General features: G+C 50.8%; 11 protein-coding genes across 11 annotated transcripts; 6 read left to right on the forward strand and 5 right to left on the reverse strand.

Moving 5' to 3' along the window:
- The first annotated feature begins 47 nt into the window (after window positions 1-47).
- On the forward strand, window positions 48-785 carry BJX67DRAFT_47467 (uncharacterized protein). Its single transcript, XM_071035071.1, has 2 exons — window positions 48-207; window positions 258-785. The coding sequence occupies exon 2, from the start codon at window positions 302-304 to the stop codon at window positions 647-649; it is 348 nt and encodes a 115-aa protein (XP_070887627.1). The 5' UTR covers window positions 48-207; window positions 258-301; the 3' UTR covers window positions 650-785.
- A 523-nt stretch (window positions 786-1308) lies between these two features.
- Window positions 1309-2350, forward strand: rsmA (putative bZIP transcription factor (Fcr3); the record flags this gene model as incomplete). Its single annotated transcript, XM_071032701.1, has 3 exons — window positions 1309-1431; window positions 1519-1778; window positions 1825-2350. The coding sequence occupies 3 exons, from the start codon at window positions 1309-1311 to the stop codon at window positions 2348-2350; spliced, it is 909 nt and encodes a 302-aa protein (XP_070887628.1).
- A 539-nt stretch (window positions 2351-2889) lies between these two features.
- BJX67DRAFT_47086 (phosducin family protein) lies at window positions 2890-4093 on the reverse strand. Its single transcript, XM_071035069.1, has 4 exons — window positions 3888-4093; window positions 3617-3799; window positions 3171-3529; window positions 2890-3098 (listed from the first exon to the last, which is right to left on the reverse strand). The coding sequence occupies exons 1-4, from the start codon at window positions 3923-3925 to the stop codon at window positions 2950-2952; spliced, it is 729 nt and encodes a 242-aa protein (XP_070887629.1). The 5' UTR covers window positions 3926-4093; the 3' UTR covers window positions 2890-2949.
- Window positions 4055-5385, reverse strand: BJX67DRAFT_350009 (ribosomal eL24 family protein). The gene is made up of 2 exons (XM_071028796.1): window positions 5115-5385; window positions 4055-5050 (listed from the first exon to the last, which is right to left on the reverse strand). The coding sequence occupies exons 1-2, from the start codon at window positions 5117-5119 to the stop codon at window positions 4483-4485; spliced, it is 573 nt and encodes a 190-aa protein (XP_070887630.1). The 5' UTR covers window positions 5120-5385; the 3' UTR covers window positions 4055-4482.
- On the forward strand, window positions 5367-5850 carry pam18 (putative mitochondrial DnaJ chaperone (Tim14); the record flags this gene model as incomplete). The annotated part of the gene is made up of 4 exons (XM_071032702.1): window positions 5367-5417; window positions 5477-5550; window positions 5602-5655; window positions 5712-5850. The coding sequence occupies 4 exons, from the start codon at window positions 5367-5369 to the stop codon at window positions 5848-5850; spliced, it is 318 nt and encodes a 105-aa protein (XP_070887631.1).
- Window positions 5851-7100: 1250 nt separating this feature from the next.
- atrR (transcription factor atrR) lies at window positions 7101-10754 on the forward strand. Its single transcript, XM_071035072.1, has 7 exons — window positions 7101-7446; window positions 7511-7638; window positions 7705-8078; window positions 8130-8626; window positions 8681-8856; window positions 8909-9472; window positions 9528-10754. The coding sequence occupies exons 1-7, from the start codon at window positions 7249-7251 to the stop codon at window positions 10252-10254; spliced, it is 2664 nt and encodes an 887-aa protein (XP_070887632.1). The 5' UTR covers window positions 7101-7248; the 3' UTR covers window positions 10255-10754.
- Window position 10755: 1 nt separating this feature from the next.
- On the forward strand, window positions 10756-13742 carry BJX67DRAFT_46955 (ATP-dependent metallopeptidase FtsH/Yme1/Tma family protein). The gene is made up of 2 exons (XM_071035067.1): window positions 10756-12773; window positions 12846-13742. Exons 1-2 carry the CDS (start codon window positions 10934-10936, stop codon window positions 13634-13636), a joined length of 2631 nt encoding a protein of 876 aa, XP_070887633.1. The 5' UTR covers window positions 10756-10933; the 3' UTR covers window positions 13637-13742.
- A 542-nt stretch (window positions 13743-14284) lies between these two features.
- Window positions 14285-15431, reverse strand: BJX67DRAFT_371334 (DUF1295 domain protein; the record flags this gene model as incomplete). Its single annotated transcript, XM_071031066.1, has 2 exons — window positions 14285-15007; window positions 15060-15431. 2 exons carry the CDS (start codon window positions 15429-15431, stop codon window positions 14285-14287), a joined length of 1095 nt encoding a protein of 364 aa, XP_070887634.1.
- A 322-nt stretch (window positions 15432-15753) lies between these two features.
- BJX67DRAFT_48185 (DNA topoisomerase 3) lies at window positions 15754-18090 on the forward strand. Its single transcript, XM_071035073.1, has 7 exons — window positions 15754-15886; window positions 15935-16135; window positions 16189-16367; window positions 16421-16590; window positions 16646-16968; window positions 17032-17168; window positions 17225-18090. Exons 1-7 carry the CDS (start codon window positions 15797-15799, stop codon window positions 18012-18014), a joined length of 1890 nt encoding a protein of 629 aa, XP_070887635.1. The 5' UTR covers window positions 15754-15796; the 3' UTR covers window positions 18015-18090.
- Window positions 18091-18165: 75 nt separating this feature from the next.
- On the reverse strand, window positions 18166-19176 carry BJX67DRAFT_380024 (uncharacterized protein; the record flags this gene model as incomplete). The annotated part of the gene is made up of 1 exon (XM_071032703.1): window positions 18166-19176. The coding sequence occupies one exon, from the start codon at window positions 19174-19176 to the stop codon at window positions 18166-18168; it is 1011 nt and encodes a 336-aa protein (XP_070887636.1).
- A 704-nt stretch (window positions 19177-19880) lies between these two features.
- BJX67DRAFT_380025 (DUF4149 domain-containing protein) lies at window positions 19881-20587 on the reverse strand (the record flags this gene model as incomplete). The annotated part of the gene is made up of 4 exons (XM_071032704.1): window positions 19881-20047; window positions 20108-20396; window positions 20461-20494; window positions 20556-20587. 4 exons carry the CDS (start codon window positions 20585-20587, stop codon window positions 19881-19883), a joined length of 522 nt encoding a protein of 173 aa, XP_070887637.1.
- Window positions 20588-20666: the final 79 nt, after the last annotated feature.

The following is a 20666-nucleotide window of genomic DNA, read 5'->3' on the forward strand; positions in this document are numbered from 1 at the left end:
TCGGATTAGCATTCAACTTAGTTGCATCCACCGACAACTGGTGTGGCCGGACTGAAAGAGATGCAATCATCGAACGACCAGTTTTCTCTTTTCGGAGTGTGAATTATTCTGACATCGAAGACAGTCGGCATAATCCTGTCTGATCTCAATTTTCCGAAAGACAGTTTGATTCGACTACACTCTACTTATTATCCCTTGTTGTTGCACATGATGGTCTTCCCGTTTTCCTTGATCTGTTTTTACCCCCTACACCGCACCTGCATGTCTTATTTATTCGAATGTTACCGTGGCTTATTGACGTATGATCGGGGACGAAGGAGTGTGTGAGACGGATGGCAAAGATGTGTTTGAGGTGGCCAGTTTCGAGTGTCCCGGGGATATCGCTTTTCTCGAACGAATGTTTTCGGCCATGGGCCGTGTGGCAAACGGGAGCAGAATACGATACCCTGGTCAGTGGCGGACACATCTTTGCGTATGGGTGGATGGCGACGGAAGATGGCTAGGGTCGCTTCCGGGGTGGTATTACGTCAATCTATGCTGTTTCCTTATACTATTTCCTTTCGCCTCCAGCTGTTTACACTCCTTTGTATCTATTGATAGGTGGACGCAGCTCGCTCGGAAGGGGATCGTGGCTGTCGGTGGTCATTGATAAGCATGGCTGCCGAACACATAGCCAAGCCTGTCTCCATCACGAGCATGCTCCCTTATTGCAGCAATCCAACTCCCATCAGGACATCACATTTCAGCGCAATCAACTCTAAAGCATAAGCAACTAAAATTGGGGGACGGAAGCAGCTTCGATTCCGGACAGCCGGAATCATTAGTAAGAGGAGGATGGTGTCTGGTCTTCAGCCCTGCAGTTTTTTGCAGCGTTGGGCTGTCAATGGTAAGTTAACTAACTTCCTATCACTTTAAAGTTACTCAGTAATTCTGAGTAAGCGCCGATCGGGCAACTGCAGAGAGGCTGCTAGAAGTAGAGAGAAGTCGAAGATCTCGACAGCAATGAGTGCTCGAAGAGCAAGACTGACTAAGTTTTCTGTAGTTAACTAAATGATATTGAATTGTCATCACCGACTTTGCCGAGTTTGACAGTTTTGTAAGAGACATGTTCTTCGAGTTCTTCCTTGGCCCACGGGGAGCTGGGGTGTTCTAGACTTCGAGAGTTCCATGGCGGACCTCAAGCATCGCATCACTATATATACGAGCTGTCTTCTCGCTGTCAAAGCGTTTCCCTGTCGCGCAGAACAGTCACAGCATCTTGTTACTTGAATCCCTCCTTCGGTCTCCAATACAGATACCGTGATCGCGATGGATCAGTACCCTTACTACTCGGGCCACCCTTCGCAGCAGCCTCCGTTCCCCCTCTATGGGCTGCCGACCCCAGTCCAGAACGACCAGTCCGATGATATTCAAGGATCATTCGACCCTCTGGTTCGTACTACCTCTTTTATTTTCTCCTCTCGACGAAAGACCTTGAAGTGAGGGGTTAAGATGCCCGACTTACGCCGCTCTACCTAGAACTACCAGCCATTCGACCAGCCATTCCAGCCTACCGGACACCCGTATGGCGGACCACAGTCTCCGCCAGATTCCTACGCGAAGCACTCAGTTTCGGGGAGCAGTGAGCCGATCGGTGGTGGGCGTTATCCTGGATCAACTGAAGGGCTCGATGACACCGTTGCCGATCCGAGTTTGGTGAGGAGCGATAGCGAAGAGAAAGACAAGGAGGGCCTCATAACATCGGCGCAGAGTAAACGCAAGGAGCAGAACCGAGCGGCGTATGTTCACCCGCCGCCCAACTAACGGATCTCCTTCCCTGCACAGTCAACGCGCCTTCCGCGAACGCAAAGAGCGGCACGTCCGCGAGCTTGAAGAAAAAGTTACAAACCTTCAAGCTGAATCAACCACCCTCCTTGCCGATAACGAGCGCCTAAAGCGCGAGCTCGCCCGATACAGCACCGAAAACGAGATCCTGCGCGCAACAACGAACACGTCCTCCGGCGCCAACTCGAATCGCCGCAACACACCCAATGAAGAACCCGCCGAAACAGGGCCGATGATTTACTCCCCGACGGACTTTTATTCGGATCTTGTGCCGGAGGGCCAATTGGCGCGGTTGCATCGGGTCACATATTGCAAGAATACGGGCGAGAAGTTGCTTGACGCCCAAGCGACATGGGATCTTATACAGGGGCATGAGCTGTTCAAGAAGGGACTTGTTGATCTGACGGGAGTTACAAAGAGGCTGAAGCTAGTGACGCAATGTGACGGCACGGGACCGGCGTTTCGGGAGAGTCATGTTCGAAAGGCTATTGAGGAGAGTGCGGCTGAGGGTGATGACTTGCTCTGATATCTGATATCTTTGATCTGGTGCTTTTTTTGAGCCTTTCGTTTCGCGTATTTCATAAGATAACTTTCCATTTGGCACTTGACTGGACTGGATTTGGTTTGAAGATGATACCTATTCCTACATGCAAGTTGAGCGGGCGCTTTACTGGCGATGGATGGATGGGCGATTGGGATGCACTGCTTTGTTGTCTTTGGTTTGAACCCAGATATCGGTTATTCATTTCGGGGTTTATTTTTCTTTCTTTATAGGGCCTGCAAGGCCGGAGTGTTTATTGGGCATGGATGCCGCATTCACAGGAGCAAGGTGCTGTTCTTCTGATGAGCTCTATTGAAGATGTTTTGTACATTGTCTTGGCTATGTACATAGGAACTACATGGCCCCTATGCCGACTGCCAATAACCACTGCATTCAGACCCGCTGAAATATACGTGGCCCAGCCACGTATAAGAAGTCAAGATGGACTCCCAATCTTGCCATAGATCAGACTGCCATCTGATGATGTACGAGATCTGGCGGCATGCGTATTCCCAGGTGTTGTAATCGTCGATTGCGTACGGATTGACCTTGGAGACTTGAAAATGTCACGAAGACCATCCAGCTCAATCCCAGTCGTCGTCGATATCCGCCACTGTAGTCGTCCGGAGATTCGACCTCGACCGCTCCTCATCCTCCGAGTCATCTCCCCTCCTCTTCAATCGCATATCACTCTCCTTGAGTGCCCCGACCTCCACAAGCATATTCTCCAGATCTGCCAAAACACACCATTAGCACCCAGGCCACAGCCAGGAAAGAGAATTGGGGTAGGAAAAGAAAAACTAACCCTCCATCCTCGTACTTGTCCCACCCAGCGCCATCAGCGTAACAAACTGCTTGACGATCTCCCCAGAGCGATACACCAGAATCGTCGGCGTGTTCCGGTCGGGGTAGCCCTCAATACACATATTCCCGCGCATCTCGCAAAACTTGATATCGCCGTACTTGCTCGCAAGCCGTCTCCAGAGCTCGGACAGCAGCCTCGACTCAACGTTATTGCTCGAGGACGAGGTCAGGTTCACGCAGACGAAGCAGTTCTGTGACGCATCGGTGACTTCCCGTGCGTAGTCGGGTTTCTGGAGCGGGTAGACTTGGTTGTGCACAGAAGATTGGGTTATAGTGTTTAGTTCTGCGAGGCGTTTTTGGCTATTCTCTTCCATGTTAACTTCTCGCGCTCTCTTCGGTGTGGGCTATATCTCGCCGTGGCAAGCGGGAAGGGAGGGAGGAGTATACCGGTATTGATTGAGAAATGCTTCATCCTCTTCGTCTTCGAGGTCGTCTAGCTCGTCGAGGTCCTTGTCCTCGAGACGGTTCTCGTATGCCTTGCGCTCGGCTTCGATGAGGGCTTCTTGGATGAGGGGTTCCGGGTCTTGTGGCTTTTCGGGGATTATGCCGTGTTTACGAAGGATGTCGTTCCTGTACGCGTTTGTATATTAGGCCGGGGCTTGGATGGTGTCACGGCGTCGCGGGGTTATGGGTTTGATTGAGCTAGAAGGGGACGCACCATTCTGTGTCTTCGTTTGGGTTTACTTCGACTTGCATTGTATGGCGGAGGGATGTAAAGGGAATTGGAGTGTGCTATTCTATTTCAAAGTCGGCGGAGACGGTGGATGGTGAAATGTGGGATGAATGAAGATGGCAGAGGGGCAAAGTCCGAAATTCAGGTTATCTGGGGTCTTGGCGCCGGCGGGTGGTCTTCTCCGCGGGGATGGATGTGTTTTGGAGGTCAACGATACTATTTCATCGATTGTTTTTTGTCGGTGGATATGGTCATGTTTATTTTTGACGCCGTCAAGTACTGACTCTTAAGAAATTTGTATGAGTTGTTGTTTTGCTGGGGGGGTTGGGATCTTCTAGGCATCTCTATAGCAGGATTCCATCAGGCACTCGTGCTTCATGAGTGGACGAGGAGAAAGAATGATCTTGAGTAATCAAGTCTGGAGGACTGCCATGGTGAACTCATTCATTATGCCTTGAAATGATAGGGAATATAGTGATATCCGCATGAAAATTGCGCAACAGCTTTTTGACAATGCCAGGTATGAAACGAACCGAACTCCGTCGTAAAGAGGGGAAGCAAAATCCTGAGAAAAGGAAATCTAATCCACATCCATCTCGTCCTGCGTCGTCCCGTCGACCAGGATTCTGGTCTTCGTCTTCTGTCTGAGCTTTTCTTCCCCAAGAACCTTGGAAGTAACCTTCGCTCCCTCCTCGACAAGCGGCATCCCCTCCTCTCTGTCGCGGAGCTCCTTGCGGATAAGATGTTCGCCCTCCGCAACAACCTTCCGATCCTCCTCGCGCTTGCGTTCCCGCGCAAGCTTCCCCGCCAACCGACGCTTCGTGAATGCCCGTTCCCTGCGCGATCTGATCTCCTCGACCCGCTCCATCGCCTTGATCGTAGCGGCGACCAGGTTCCTGTCGTACTTGACGGGAACGTTCCGTTTCTTCGCGAACTGGGAGAGGACGAGGGATGAGTCGACAATCATTTCTTTGCCGCTGGCGGCGCGGCCGGCCTTGGTCCACTTGAGTTTGCGCGGCTGTCTCTTGAGCTTGAAGTTGGAGTGGCACTTTGAGCGGCAGAATCGGAAGGCTTTCCCATCCAGTCTAACCATTTGGATGCCCTTGGAGGGGTATACTGGGCGAGAGCAGAAGTGGCACGTTTCGACTCTATGGGGAAGTTAGTGGTTGTAGTGGTGGGTGTTGGGGAGCGAAAAGCAAAATAAGGACTCACCTCATGATTGCGGACCTCTGGTCGACTGGTCCTCCAAAGGCTCCGGTGCAGAGAAGTTATTGGTATTGCCAAAAAGTTGGGGAGGGACTCGATATCAAAAGAATGGAAGATTTTTGGTTCTGCCGGCGCTAAGTCGAATCGGGAGGCGGCAGTCTGAGTTTTATCTCGACGGACACTCTCCTCTCAAAGACAAGCCAGCGACTGTTCTCTGTCGAATTTTCTTTCTCTTCTCGTCTCGTCTAATAGATTGAGATGGCATCAACCCTCGCTCTTGGTCTTGGTGTCGCGACGGCAGCCTTTCTCGTAGGTCGAAGATGCGCCGCTCCACTTTTGACTCTGACCAACTGATTGCTCTCTACTAGGGCCGCGCTGGGTATGTTGCTTTCCGTCGTTACCGGGGTGGTGTGAATGCCGTTGGCAAGGCCTTCTACAAAGGGTTTGTCATTGAATATGGGGATTTGCTGTTCTGGAAACTAAATATCCTTAGGGGGTTCGAGCCTCGAATGAATCGACGAGAAGCCGCCCTGATTCTGGAGCTCCCGTACGTTTACAAGTCGCACAGAAGGACTAAACCGAGGATTTCTAATGACCTAATAGGGAACGCACTCTGAACAAGGAAAAGGTCCGCAAGAAGCACCGTCAGCTCATGCTCCTCAACCACCCCGACCGCGGTGGCAGTCCCTATCTGGCAACGAAGATCAATGAAGCCAAGGAGTTCCTGGATAAGCACTCTTGAATACTGAACGAAACTAAAGTTACATCTGGTTGGGACTGCAGCTTGAGTCGAGCCGCCGGAAAAAGAATCTGGATTTGAGATTTCACGCAAGCCGTATCATACTCCTGTGTATAATATGCTGTCTTCGGGTGCATAGCGTGGCGTTGATTTGATTTGATGTTGAGATGCACATACCTCATGCCTCGTGTGAGATTTACATTGTACTGTAACTCCGTATATATTCGTGAATCGCCACTCCTGAATCAAATGTTTTCGCTTTCGCTTTCGCTTCGTATTTTCGGAAGGTTGAGTTTCATGGAATGAGGAGATGCCTCGGAAGGGGGGTGGAGCGTGAACCATGTCATTCTCGACTCTTCTTTCTCGCTTCTTATACTTTGGCATGTTAGGGTGAGTCAAATTCAGTCAACTGCAAGCCTTCTCAATGGTCACGAGCCTCGATGACTCCAAGGAACCCCACGACTTAAAGTCAAATCTCGTCAAGCTCCAACGACAATGGCTGGCGGACGGCCTGTGGGCGCCCCTTGCCACGGTCGGCCAAGCCAATGTGGCAGCCGGCGCGAGGCGGACCCGAATCCAGTCGAGCTGCACCAAGAGGCCGCAAATGACACTCAGCTCGGAGGGTCGGGATCACGGACGCCCGGCTCCTCGAGAGGGTTGTCTGCAGTTCCCGTGCTCCGCCCCTTCCACTGGTCGACCCGTCTGCTCATCTGTTGAATCGAGATTCGAAGACGAAACATGGAGAACCCGAGTTTTGCGCTAAAGAGCTTGGGCTTACCAGGATGAAGGAGCTTTTTCTTCTTTGGTCTGGGAAAAGGCAGCACCATTTACGTGTTGTGTGTTTCCCGGTCACCCCTGGAGATTTGTCGTGGTGAGGAGACTAAGCCTGACCATGGTGGTGATAACAGATCGCCTGCATTGATTCTGTCCCATTGTTTTCCTCGTTGTGCTCAGCAATGATCCTTGGGATTACCAGACGCAGGAGGATTTCTCGGGCTTTTCCTTTGTCTTTCCCCATCTGATTACCTTTCCTGCTGGTTGTGGTTCCCACGTGCCGACGACTGGACTTGGTTGAGTAAGCCCGCTTTGAAATTCTGTCCCCCATGTCATCATCCACTTTTCGCCGCCAGATGCTGACCACTCACCCCAGTCGCTCCTTTGACGATTCTGACCACGAGGAAGAGGAGAACGAAAAAAGAAAACAAGGGCTTAAGGACTTCCAATCAGGCCAGAAATTACCGTCTCCGGCATTTCCGCCTGCCTTGAATGGACAGACCCCGCATTCGCCCTCCTTCACTGCTGCAGTCCTCTCCGCTGACATTATCAAAACTCCACACCTTCACACGTCGGGCAGTGCCCTGAACCTCCCGAAGCGCCTCACTACCGTCTATTCCGCCGATTATGGATGGGATTGGGGACGGCCCGAACGGCATGGGCTTTGATATGCCCATGCTTATGAATCAGCAAGCGTCTTTCTTTGGCGCATATGGACACGACGGCTCTCCGGTCACCGCTGCTCTTCCGAACCCGACTTTTAACGATGACCCTTCAATGGGCACTGACGACAACAATGATCCCAAACGAAGACGGATTGCGAGGGTGAGTGTCCCGTCTACGCATTGGACTTTACAGCACTCTTTTTTCCTGACCGTTTCGGCAATAGGCATGTGATATGTGTCGGAAGAAAAAGATCAAATGCGATGGCAAGATGCCCAAATGTTCTCACTGTATTAACTACAAGACGGATTGCGTATTTACCCAGGTTGAGAAAAAGCGGAACCCTCCGAAAGGGTATGTCTTTCTTGCGTAGCTATTCATTTTCTCCTCTTTCAGCGGCCAATCTGCTGACCGCTTTAGTGCCAAATATATCGAAGGGTTGGAGAATCGGCTCGGAAGGATGGAGTCGCTGCTTCGATTATCCGGTTTGCTCAACGAAGATGATGGAAAAACGGACCTTGGAACTCTTGAAAAACGACTGGCCGACCGATCTCTTACAACTGGCGGCCTCAACAACTCCACCAGCCCAACTAGATTTAATATCGCCCAAAATGGCCCGTCTCAGCCAGGTAGTGTTTCGCGGCATTCGACACCCCGAATGGACTCTCAATCCAGCCCGCGAACAGCAGCTACATCTCCAGACTCGCAGAAAGAATCCGAGAATGAAGTAGAAGGCTTATCAGACATGATGTGTTCCCTAGTAACGAACAGTTGCGGTGAAACCCGTTACATTGGTGAGTATCTACGTTTGGCTAAATGCGGGAACGTGGCTGACGGAATTCAAGGGTCGTCCTCCGGATTTTCTATATTCTCACCAAAGGGGATACAATGGGTGAACGAAAAGACAGGAGATACATCTTTCCAAGACATGATTTCTTCGGCGTACATTGACGATAACAAATGGATGTACTGGAAACCGGAGATCTTCAGCGACATTTTCGCTCGTCGCGTTTTCAAGCCCTTGCCTCCTAAAGAGGAGGCGCTCTCACTTTTCCGAGATTTCTTTGACAACTTCAACTGCATGTTTCCGCTATTCCATGAACCGACCTTTATGCATCTTGTGGAGAAGCAATATTCCCGGGATCCTTACGAAGGCTCTGGGTGGTGGGCGAGCATTAATGTGGTCCTTGCTATCTCGCATCGACTGCGGGTAATGAGTAACCTCGTGCCCCAGGAGGAGGATAAGAAAGCATGGCTTTATCTGAAAAATGCCATGGGTGTTCTGACAGAATTGACGATGCGGAATACGGATTTACTCAGTGTCCAAGCTCTTTTAGGCATGGTGGGTCTTGACATTCCTTCCCCCAATGCAATGGAGGTCTAACGCGCCTTGCAGTCGCTCTTTCTTCAAGGGACCCCTAACCCACAGCCGTCTTTCTTCCTAGTAGCCGCAGCTATCAGATTGTCCCACAGTATTGGACTTCATAAACGTGGGTCCGGTTTTGGGCTCAATCCGGTGGAAGCAGAGCAACGGAAGAGGGTGTTTTGGATTGCTTATATGCTGGATAAAGAGTATGTTGTATTCTAGCTCCGAGTGTGGAGGAGGCTCTGACCCATGAAATAGCATTTGTCTCCGTTCCGGCCGCCCTCCTGTCCAAGATGACGATGACATGAATGTTGAATTACCAAGCGACGACCCTCCAGACAACATTGGCAATATTCCATTATTTGATGGGAAAGGAAAGTTTAATATGTTCCGCACGCTGTGCCAGTTCTCCATTATTGAGAGCAAGGTGTACAAACGTCTCTATTCAGCCAGAGCTTCCAAACAATCCGATGGTGAACTTTTAAATACTATCGGCGACCTCGACAGAGAACTTGAAGAATGGAAGGATAGCATTCCGATTGACTTTCGGCCGGAACATGAGATCAAAGCTTCGCATACTCCACTCATCCTTCACGTTGTGGTATTACACTTCGCCTATTACAATTGTCTGACCACTATCCACCGAATGTCTGTACACCATGGATATTGGACGAGTCGCCTTTCAAACTATGCGATTCAAGGATTGAATGCGCGGCCGTTGAATCCACGGGTCTTCTTATCGGCGGTCTTGTGTGTGACTGCTGCCAGAGCGTCTATCAATCTGATCAAGTACATCCCGCAGGGTGACTTTGCTTGTGTCTGGTAAGTTTGTCGGGCCTCTTTGGAATCTTTATGATCTTCTCTAAACGGTAATTAGGTTGATACTGTACTACCCTGTTTCTGCACTCGTCACGTTATTCGCTAATATTCTCCAAAACCCTAATGATGCACGTGCAAGGTCGGACGTCAAGCTGATGAATGTGGTTGTCAACTTCCTTTCTACGCTCGTCTCTGACGAGTCGAATGGAAGCATCAAGCGCATGCTCGGTGTGTGCGGCGAGTTTGAAAGAATCGCTCAGGTGGTACTGGATAAAGCTGAAAGGGAGTCTCACTCGAAGAAGAAGCGCAAGGCTCCATCAGAAGATTCAAAACATGCGCCACCGGTGACTGGAGAAGCAACTGCAACTAGTTCACAAGCGAGTGCAGGTAATGTGCTACCTACAACAATACCTTTCTCGCGGACTTCATACAGCGCCAATTCTCAAGACCCCAGCTCCAATGTTATGAATGGGGCGACGGCATTTGGATCAAGCCAGACAATGCCTGGGACTGCGGGCATTTCTCATGATATCCCGGAAAGCATACCTACGATGCCTAGGGCAAGCCATGATTTTGCAGAGATGCTTCCCAACCCGCTAGAGGGTCTAAACTTTGGCGGCCAGCCACCTTTAACCTCTGCAGGGGATATCTCCATCACTCCTTCTTTCCAGCAGCCGTTTGTCCCACAGGATCTTTGGCAGATGCCGATGACGATTGAATGGGATTGGGCTGATATGTCGACGAATTTTCCCGTGTTTGACACCAGCTCGGCTCCAAACCACTGAAGTTTTATGACGAAACTAACGAATTTCCGATGTGATTCCCTCTCGACGGAGCCCATGTTTTGCCAGTTCTTCGAACCCAGAGGGCAAAGGATGCTTGGGCTCTGGAGATCTCTCTACCTTCATAATTTCTAAGACTTAGTACTACTATTTGGCGGGCAGGCGTATGGTATGAAACGGGCGTTATCATGAGGGGTTCGGAGCATCTCTATGGTGTACTATGTATGTCGTCATGTTCCGTATTTGGTTGACACTCTACACTCTCCAGTAGTTCGGGAAAGAGGAGGGCATTTCCACCTAGATATACAGCTTAAAATGTCATCTCCGCTATAATTGTGTAAAACCCTACCACGCTATGAAGGGCTAGCATTTTCTGTCGAAAATGAATTCAACGAGGACGATGACACACTAATGTACCATTTCTTTCCCTGAGGTTCTGGATGACTGATGACTCAGCCGGCGGTCGGAACGGCGAAAAATCCAATGCCGAGAGCGAACTTCCCATGGTGGACGAGACAGCTTCGCCAACAACCACCAATTCTCTGCTGAACGGCACGTCCACACATCCGGACTGACTGGCAACGGCTTATATGGATATTACATTTTGCTATTGAACTTATATTCTCATTTCCGCTCAATCCGCCACTCGCCCATTCCGCCTCTGGGCTCACCGTCCTCGACCATGGCCAGCTTACTCCGACGGCCAGGCAATCTCGTCAACTATTCGAGGAGAGCCGCAGACCGTATTTTTCGCACAGGGCCGCTCTCTGCACATATCCCTCAGTCAAGAATATCAGTGGTCACAGCGCGGCGTGTGCGGACGTACGCTACACAACATTCCGGTGGCCCAGAACCTCCGAAAGACCAAGATGACAAGAAACCACATAGGGCAGCGAATGGTGGAAATCAGGATGGCGGAAGCCAGGAACCTCCTAAATCGCCAGAGGGACAGAAACCCGAAGAGCCCCAGTCGGTGTTGAGCCCGGAGGAACGGACACAGGCCGACTTATTCACTCAACATATGAAAGACTGGTTACCGCGCTCGCAGCATCAAATGTTAGACGAGTTTCGAGCAGCGCTGGACAAAGACGGGATACCTCCGGAGATACGGAATTTCATTGAAAAGCATATCATAGCTGGGAAACCGCCATCGATGATGGATCATATGGGGATCACTCGCCACATTGTGAGAACGCTGAATAAGGAACTTGAAGCGGAGACCAACAAGAACTGGGACAGTCTCCGGAAGGAGGTGAATAAGCTTCGTGGATCAGATAAGCAAAAGGATGGGAAAGGGAAGCAACAAGGTTTCAATACGTTCGAATTCCGCTTTGATCCTGCATCGCTCCTGATCAGCTCCGTTATTACTTTCTACCTTTACCGCAGCCTATTCCCTGGCGAAAACGGGAAGGAGATCACATGGCAAGAGTTTAGGACCAACTTTTTCGACAAGGGTCTGGTGGAGAGATTGACTGTTCTTAACCATAATCGGGTTCGCGTCGAGCTGCACCGGGATGCCGTTGCCCGAATGTACCCCGATTCACCGGCGACCGGGGCGAACTTCCACTACTACTTCAGTATCGGATCTGTTGAAAGCTTTGAGCGCAGACTGGACGAGGCTCAGAATGAGCTAGGTATTCCCAGTTCCGAGCGAATTCCTGTCCAATATGTTGAAGATGTACGATGGGGAGCAACCCTACTCTCCTTCGCTCCGACTCTTCTCATGATCGGTACCTTCTTCTGGCTTTCAAGACGTGCTGGTGGTGGTGCTGGCGGTCAAAGCGGTATATTTGGAATTGGTAAGAGCCGAGCTAGGCGCTTCAACCACGAGACGGACATCAAGATCAAATTCTCCGACGTGGCTGGAATGGACGAAGCCAAGGTGGAAATCATGGAGTTCGTCAGCTTCCTCAAAAGCCCAGAGAAGTTCCAGAAACTTGGTGCAAAGATTCCTCGTGGTGCCATCCTTTCCGGCCCTCCCGGAACTGGTAAAACCTTGCTCGCTAAGGCCACGGCTGGTGAATCTGGTGTGCCGTTCTTTAGCGTGAGTGGTTCAGAATTTGTGGAGATGTTCGTTGGTGTTGGCCCATCTCGTGTACGAGATCTCTTTGCCAACGCTCGCAAAAATACCCCCTGTATCATCTTCATTGACGAGATAGACGCCATTGGTAAATCCAGGGCTAAGCAAAGTTTTGGTGGTGGAAATGACGAGCGGGAGAGTACGCTGAACCAGATTCTTACTGAGATGGACGGCTTCAATACCTCAGATCAGGTGGTTGTTCTGGCTGGTACTAATAGACCTGATGTTCTCGACAAGGCCCTTATGCGCCCTGGACGATTTGACCGGCATATTGGGATTGACCGCCCCACGATGGATGGTCGCAAGCAGATTTTCCGTGTTCATTTGAAGAAGATTGTCACTCGCGAGGATATGGAATACCTGACTGGTAGACTGGCCGCTCTGACTCCTGGTTTCGCTGGTGCTGACATCGCGAACTGCGTGAACGAGGCTGCTTTGGTTGGTATGTGGCACCCACCTTTCAACTCCCATTTGTGCTTGTCCCATAGTTTATTGTTGGCTAATTTATGCGCAGCTGCCCGTGTGAACGCGGAGAGTGTCACGATGAAACACTTTGAGCAGGCTATTGAGCGTGTTGTGGGAGGCTTAGAGAAGAAGTCCGTCGTGCTCTCACCACAGGAGAAGCGCACCGTCGCCTATCACGAAGCTGGCCATGCCGTCTGTGGCTGGTATTTCCGCTGGGCTGATCCATTGCTAAAGGTTTCTATCATTCCACGTGGTTCAGGAGCTCTTGGTTATGCGCAATACCTCCCCGCCAATGGTGATACCTATTTGTTGACCTCCAACCAATTGATAGACCGGATGGCAATGGCGCTGGGGGGTCGCGTCAGCGAGGAGCTGCATTTTGAGACCGTTACGAGCGGAGCGAGCGATGACTTCAACAAGGTCACTCGAATGGCCACAGCCATGGTTACCCAGTTCGGCATGTCAAACAAGTTAGGGTACATTCACTACGAACAGGAGTCGCAACAGTTCAACAAGCCGTTTTCTGAGGAGACCGCCAAGGATATTGATCTCGAGGTCCGCCGCATCGTCAACGACGCCTACAAGAAGTGTCGCGACCTCCTCACCGCGAGGAAGAAGGAAGTTGCCCTCATCGCGGAGGAACTCTTGTCTAAAGAGGTGCTCAGCCGCGATGATATGATTCGTCTCCTTGGCCCTCGCGAGTGGCCGGAATCAGCGGAATTCGCAAAGTACTTCGATAACAGGAACGGACAGACAATCGCCCCTCCTGAGCCCAATCTCGGAGAAGGAGATGCGGAAGGGAAAGACGGAAGAGATCAGACTCCATTACCCCCAACATAGACGTGGAGCAAGACCCAAAAAAGGAGGAAACTGTTTATGAGCACTGGAATATTCTCTTTGTCTATTCACTGCCGGCTCTTATACTAGGGAAGAACCTGTATTTATCTCCTTTTTTTCATACTTCTCCCCTCATGCTTTCTTCTCTCATCCTACTTATGCCGATCCTCCCCCCCTTCCTTCTCCATCTCCCCCGATGTGATTACCAGACATATCAAGCCATATTTTGGTATCTGCTCTCTCCACTTTCTGTCTTGTGACTCTTCGTCGCCATCTCTGTACTATTACCTCCTGAGAAGCGTCGAATGTAATGTATCAGTGTATAGTAGGTAGTTTTATGGCCAATTTCTTTGTTTTCCTGACTTGTGTCTAGTATGGCTATAGACTTGGGAGGATTGTGTATCGTGAATTGGGCCATTGAAGTCTTGGGCGGCCTCGGCCGTATCCAAAGGGAACCAAGGAAACAAAAAGCAGGAGCACCTTCAGTGAGAATAATGGGAAGATAGATTCAAGCCCAACATCTACTCCTATCGTAAAACAATCCCTCAAAACCGACGTGAAACGATGGAAGAAAAACATCAAGGCCTATATCCAATTAAAAAGGAATAAATATGCAACTCCAGCTCAGAAATAGACACCTTTCCCCTGTCCTTACTCCTCCTTCTTATCGATGGTCTCTGACTGCGTAATCTTCTTGGTCTTCTTCTTGCTGCTCTTGTACCTGGGCGCCACGGACAGACGCGGGACGAACCTTCCGACACGGGCTTGATACTCCTTGTACTCGGGATATTTGCCAGCGCTAATACCCTCAGTGAGACGAACGCTTCCCTGAAAGAGGAGAATGAGGCCGGCAATACCCAGGCCAGTCCATTGGACATATGTCTCAGTTCTGTAGCAGTTCCAGAGGTATAAAGTGAGCCAGATGGCCTGCTCGGAGACAAAGTTAGGGTGCCGGGAGAGAGACCACAGTCCACTGACTACGAAGCCGCGCTCAAGGTCCTCCGGGTCATACTGATCCTTAAGGTTGGCGGGGATGCGAGCAGACTTGTTGTATTCCTTCTTTGCGTTCTGGAATTTCCATTGCTGCTGGTCCGCGAAGTGCTCGAAGATGATGAAGGCGAAGGCGACGCGAGAGAAGATCAGGTCAGGGAGCTCAAAGATATCGCCACCGGGGAGACGGGACAGGAGGAGGAAGTTATATGTTGGGGTTGTGATGAGGAGGAGCAGGAAAGGTTGGATGACATTGATGAAGGTGATGTTGAAGAGGAAGAAGATGAATCGGTTGTTCACTTTTTCGCGAAGGACGGCCCAGCGATAGTCTTCCGAGCCAATGGAGTAGCCGCCCTTGCGCCAGTAGTTGTAGGTTAAACGGACCTGGATGAATTAGCGCTAGTCTGTTGGGTGGGAAGAGGAGAAGGTGACGTACGGTCCAGAGAACGGAGATAGTAGCGATAGTGTCGAGAGTCTGAGTGCGAAGACCCGACAGACGTGCCCAGAGAGCGAAGTGGACGTTGAACACCGAGGGCAGGAGAGACCAGACGCGATCGACCTGCGAATAGTTGTGGTTTATCTCAGAAGCGATGATGCAAAGGATGGAGATGACCGAAGTGAAAGCGACGGCGGTCGCGAGTGGATTAGTCGAGGTGTAAATCTCCTTGAGGGCGTTCACATCCTTTGCCGCGATTGCAGGCTGTACCTGTTCGGGGAGCGCAGTGATTTGCGACAGGACTGGTCGCACAGCATGGCTGAAGGAAACGCAGTCTGCGAGAGACTTGACCTCAGGGAGGGGGAGAGCCATTGCAATGGGGGTCGGAGTGGCAGGAGGGGCTTCAGTGTGGATAAAATAATCCCACATGAGAGGAAAGTCGATAATAATAAGCAAGTTTTAAGTGAGACAGACTCATTGACGCAACTTTTGGAGACATGAAATCACAACAAACACAAGCAAACCTGGAGAAACAACCTTAGCTGAGGCTGAGACGTGCTAACTGCATTGGGAATCGTTAGGCATCCTAGGCGACGAGGCAGCGAACTATCCCGTGACTCGCGTCGTTTTCGCGTTTCTCTAGAACTAAGCAGTTGAGTCAACACCTATCCAGCTCTGACGTCTCGAACCATGACGCGTGATCCCCGATAACGCTATACTAGTGCTGACTGGCTGTAATGGCGGGCTCAAAAGTCTTATGTGTGGCGGAAAAGCCGGCAATCGCCAAAGCTGTCGCTCAGCACTTGTCCGGAGGTCGAATGCGAACTGTAAGTGATGTGAAGTCTCATTATGCGGCATTGACTGACCTAAAACAGCTTCATGTCAATGGGAACCGATATGTCAAGAACTATGTGTTCGATTTCAATTTTGGCGGCACCTGGGGTGACTGCTCGGTCACTATGACAAGCGTCATGGGACACTTGACAAGCGTAGAGTTCCAGCGCGAGTACATGGGATGGACGTCTTGCCCACCGGCGCAGCTTTTCGAAGCACCTATTCATGTTTATGTGGACAAGGTAGCTGAGCTGGCTCTTTATCGGGAGCCCGGAACGTTAATTGCTAGCTGCAGGAGAGAGCCGCAATCGCAGAGAATATCTTGACGCAAGCACGGAATTGCAATGCGCTGTTCATATGGACCGACTGTGATCGCGAAGGGGAGCATATCGGTACAGAAGTCCGCGATAAGGCAAGGGAGAGCAATCAACGAATCATTGTCAAGCGAGCCATGTTCAACAATACAGAGAGGGCGTACGTGCACTCCACCCTAGTCTTTAGCCGCTAGCGTTCTGATTTGGACTCAGTCATATCTTAAATGCTGCAAGGTCCCTTGGCGATCTCGATGAACGCCAGGCCAACGCAGTGGCGGCGAGGATAGAGCTCGATCTCCGGATTGGGGCCGCATTTACTCGCCTGTTAACGCTTCAGCTCCAACCACTCCATGACAGCCTGCAGAATCATACCATAAGTTACGGTACGCTGTACCGTTTGCTCAAAAACATCATATCCCACTGACAGATTTACCATAGGATCTTGCCAATTTCCGACACTTGGATTTGTGGTTGACCGATACTTACGAGTGAAGAGGTTTAAGTCAGAGAAATTCTGGGGTATCAAAGTTATGCATGCGCGAGATAACATGAAAGTGAATTTCCTCTGGAGTCGAGTCCATCTTTTTGACAGGGCCGCTGTGATAATGATGTTGGAGCGTTGTCTGATGGCAAAGAAGGCCAAGGTCACAAAGGTGAACCAAAAACCGACCAGCAAGTGGAGGCCGCTTCCGTTGACAACAGTGGACCTGCAAATGATGGGAACCAGGTATCTTCATATGGATAGCTCAGCTGTCATGAAGGTAAGTCTCCTATAATCTTCTACCTTCCTCTGAACTGGAAATTCAGTCACTCACAAATCTTAGACCGCAGAGGCCCTTTACACTAAAGGTTTTATCAGCTATCCCCGCACGGAAACTGATCAATTTGACAAAGGGATTGACTTAAAGAAACTGATTGAGAAACAGCTAGAAGACCAGAGCTGGGGAGAGTACGCTCGGGGGTACATTTTTTTCATCACCCTTTAGCTGTCAGATGCTGATAGTTCTTGTGGTGCAGGCTTCTCGACGGTAATTTCAAGACTCCTAGGGCTGGCCGGCACAACGACCGCGCACACCCGCCAATACACCCTGTTTGCTGGGTTTCCCCCTCAGCATTGAGCGCCAACGAGAAGAAGGTCTACGAGTTCGTCGTTCGACGGTTCCTTGCTTGTTGCTCAGATGATGCAAAAGGGCAGTCAACTGAGGTCGAAATCCAATATGGGGATGAAATGTTCCGTGCGAGAGGATTGATCGTCTTAGAGAGGAATTATCTGGATGTTTATGTCTACGATAAGTGGGAGAGCACTCAGCAGTTACCGAACTATCGAGTAGGCGAGCAGTTTGAACCCACTGAAGCCAACATTTTCGATGGAAAAACAACGCCGCCGAACTACTTGACTGAACCCGAGCTCATTGGGCTCATGGACGCCAACGGAATTGGCACCGACGCCACAATGGCTGAGCATATCGAAAAGATTAAGATGCGGTCTTACATCGGTGTTCACTCACGGGGGGGGGGTCGAAACGCTGTCAAGGAGCTGATTCCTTCTCGCCTGGGTATCGCCTTGATCTTGGGGTACGATGACGTCTTTGCTGGCCTTGCGGATAAGCCGTCCCTAAGCAAGCCCTTTCTGCGCAAGGAAATGGAGTTGGAGATGCGTGACGTCTGCGCTGGCACTAGGATGCGGCAACATGTCGTCCAACAGAATTTGGACATGTACCGGGAGTTATTCATCCACACTCAAAGGAGAATGAATATGCTGAAGTCAGCCTTCCGGAGATATATCGTTGAGGAGGAGAACGTATGAATGCGATCGCTTCCCTTCTCAAAAGTTTATTTCTATTTCACCTTTGGCAAGAAGATAAAGATCTCAACTAACAACGCTACCTTATTGGGACGGTGTGTCTGCTGACGAAAATACATGCACGGGAACAAAGATGCATGCTGCAAACCAGTGTCTAGGCCAAGGGCAACAGCCAGGGCGATGGGATGGTAACAGCCGCTGGGCGTCTTGGGTTCCGTGGCTCCGGACCAAACCAACTTTCGCGCAAGGGCCGACGATACCCCCTTCGCCGGACACTGCCATCACTATTGCGTATCGTATCCTGTGACGGGGGTTCAAATTGTCCGTGGCCACCAATATGGTGCGGAAAATGGTGTCCGGGTCCGTTCCGGGGTGCTCGGGGATATACTCGAGCTCGAGGAGAAGCTTGAGCTTGCGGGGGTGCTTGCGGGTGTGTATGCCAGCGTGTCTGCTCGTGTGCCTGCTCGTGTGCCTGCTCGTGTGCTTGTAGGTGTGCCCGGCCGTGGACACAAGCTCGGCGTTCTGTTCGGTCTTCGGCTTGAGCGTCGGGAGCCAGGGAGGGATCCACCATAGTGTCATTCTCTTGAAGTGAACGCGCAGCAGCAATATAGGTTTCCGTTTCTTCGCGGAGTCGGGCCAGCTCCGTAAGATGCTCTCGAGAGACTTGGATCCCATCTTGATAGAATTGGTGAAGGGCTTCAAAATCTGCAGCGGCGGGCGTATTTCGACGCGCCCTTTCTATATCACGGATGAACTCTTTGATCCTGGAAATCTGGCGCCGAAGTGCTCCTCGAAAATCATTGACTTCTTGCTCCGAAGTATAATTGAAATCAGCACAAATTCCTCTACTCTCTGTCCATTGAAGGTCTCCGCCGATCTGTTCATCAACACCACGCATTCTCCCTACGACGGCGGCTGTTTCCGCTTGAATTTGCTGGGCGAGTTCGCGGAGCTTGTCGTTGGCGGTCTGAAGAAACCGGTGACGATCGTGATGAGCGGTTATCCACTCCCATGTGAAGTATATCAGAACACAGATAAAAGACACAAGCGAGACGAGACTCATGAGCCCGAACTGAATATTGTGGCTCTGCGAATCAAATCCAAAACGGACCCAGTCACTCAGAATGTGGTCCCTTTTGCTCCCCTTGTACCAAGCTGCAGGCATGATGTCTCTCCACCAAGGCCGCCTAGACCATGCCCTCCAGATACCTCCGGAAGATAAGCTCTTATTCCAAAACCATCCAGGCCAGAGACCAGTGTTGGGCCGCGAGGTACTAAACCAGTACATTTTCGAAAAGACGGAGTGGCCCTTGGCAGCTCGTCCTGGACAAAGGGCTGCGAGCGAAGCCGGGCTAGCCACAGTGACCCAAGTGATTATGCTAGCAAGCATGTAGACTATGAAGGGATTCATCGTATATTGTAACTCTGGGGAAGGCTTGAGGGTCGACTTTGGGAATCGAGACAGACGCTGAAATCGACAGATCCATGAGGAAAGAAGACAGTGGTAGGCCGCGAGAGGGGCTGGGGACTTTTTATAATCGTCCTAGCATGGAGACTATATCCCTTCGAATAGCAAATGACAACGGCACTGCGGCTTCCCCAGTTGGTTCCCTTGTCTTTTCTCATTGTCTGACTTTCGAGCGCTTGCTGAACAAGATACGGAGATGCGAAAATGATTGCAGCTTCTTTGTAAAAAGATAACAAGCGTGTTGTTAATATGCACAGCTGACCATGTCAAAGAGCAGAGCTTTTCATGATATTTGCAGAGGTTCCTGACCCAGAAAATGAGTCAGCCCAAAATTTCAATAACCTATGTACAACCCATTCTTCTTCACCACCGAATATAACCCTCAGACCACAGGGCACCCACTAAGTCAGCTTCTCGCTCAGAACAACACCGTAGAAGACAGTAGCCCCAATCGTAACCAAGTTAATCAAGCTTGAAATTCCGTGCAGCCGACCAAACTTCTTATTCAGCGCGATCATCTCCTTGGAGTGCGGGGCGGCATCGTAACTCCTCTTGCCATCGCGGGTTTCTAAATACCACATACCGTCAGTAATAATGTTCACGCAGATACAGAGATACTGGCTCATACCCTGATGTTTTCTCTCCCTCATAGTATTCACCGTCAGCGGGCGTAACACGGTCAAGTTAATCAGGCCGGTCACGAACACCGTCGCGAGCGGGAGAAGAACCTTGAAGTGGCTCTCTGGCTCGAGGAGGCCTGAAACACCGAGTGGTTTCTCACCGCGGGAGGCAGTCAGCGCAACGACGACGGGGAGCGCAGTCTGGAGGGCGAAGTAGGTTGGGAAAATCCTGGCTTGGAGGGATGAGAACTGGGGTCGCGGGAGAGCGCGGAAGGAAATTATGCCGGAGACAAAGCTCTGCGGAAGTTGTTGTTAGAGAGATGGCGCGCTCTGACGAAGTTGGAAAGAGGCTGGATCATACCTGGTAGAGCTGGACGCCGAGGAGTGTGCCATAGCTTGGGGATGTTAGTGAGCTCCTTGTACTCGTGGCTGGGTTTGTGGTCTTTGGGAGCGAACCTTAGGATGTGGAATGGCCGCGGATCGAGCATCTTGAGGTTGCAGCTGCGATGCAGTTGTGGTATGACAATTGACAGAGGGAAGTGAAGCTTGGGTGTCATGCCATGCTAC

This window comes from Aspergillus lucknowensis (genome assembly GCF_044049455.1).
Source record: "Aspergillus lucknowensis strain CBS 449.75 chromosome Unknown BJX67scaffold_13, whole genome shotgun sequence".
Lineage (NCBI taxonomy): Eukaryota > Fungi > Ascomycota > Eurotiomycetes > Eurotiales > Aspergillaceae > Aspergillus > Aspergillus lucknowensis.

What these genes read in the sequence shown, in the direction of transcription:
- BJX67DRAFT_47467 (XM_071035071.1), top strand. Translation starts at nt 302, where the DNA reads ATGATCGGGGACGAAGGAGTGTGTGAGACGGATGGCAAAGATGTGTTT.
- BJX67DRAFT_47086 (XM_071035069.1), bottom strand. Translation starts at nt 3,925, where the DNA reads ATGCAAGTCGAAGTAAACCCAAACGAAGACACAGAATG. An exon ending in CCAAACGAAGACACAGAATG is followed by an intron (nt 3,800 to 3,887) that starts GTGCGTCCCCTT and finishes AAACGCGTACAG; the next exon opens with GAACGACATCCTTCGTAAAC. An exon ending in GCATTTCTCAATCAATACCG is followed by an intron (nt 3,530 to 3,616) that starts GTATACTCCTCC and finishes GGAAGAGAATAG; the next exon opens with CCAAAAACGCCTCGCAGAAC.
- atrR (XM_071035072.1), top strand. Translation starts at nt 7,249, where the DNA reads ATGGATGGGATTGGGGACGGCCCGAACGGCATGGGCTTTGATATGCCC. An exon ending in TCCAAGCTCTTTTAGGCATG is followed by an intron (nt 8,627 to 8,680) that starts GTGGGTCTTGAC and finishes CGCGCCTTGCAG; the next exon opens with TCGCTCTTTCTTCAAGGGAC. An exon ending in GCTTATATGCTGGATAAAGA is followed by an intron (nt 8,857 to 8,908) that starts GTATGTTGTATT and finishes CCCATGAAATAG; the next exon opens with CATTTGTCTCCGTTCCGGCC.
- BJX67DRAFT_46955 (XM_071035067.1), top strand. Translation starts at nt 10,934, where the DNA reads ATGGCCAGCTTACTCCGACGGCCAGGCAATCTCGTCAACTATTCGAGG. An exon ending in GAACGAGGCTGCTTTGGTTG is followed by an intron (nt 12,774 to 12,845) that starts GTATGTGGCACC and finishes ATTTATGCGCAG; the next exon opens with CTGCCCGTGTGAACGCGGAG.
- BJX67DRAFT_48185 (XM_071035073.1), top strand. Translation starts at nt 15,797, where the DNA reads ATGGCGGGCTCAAAAGTCTTATGTGTGGCGGAAAAGCCGGCAATCGCC. An exon ending in GAATCATACCATAAGTTACG is followed by an intron (nt 16,591 to 16,645) that starts GTACGCTGTACC and finishes GATTTACCATAG; the next exon opens with GATCTTGCCAATTTCCGACA. An exon ending in ATAGCTCAGCTGTCATGAAG is followed by an intron (nt 16,969 to 17,031) that starts GTAAGTCTCCTA and finishes CACAAATCTTAG; the next exon opens with ACCGCAGAGGCCCTTTACAC.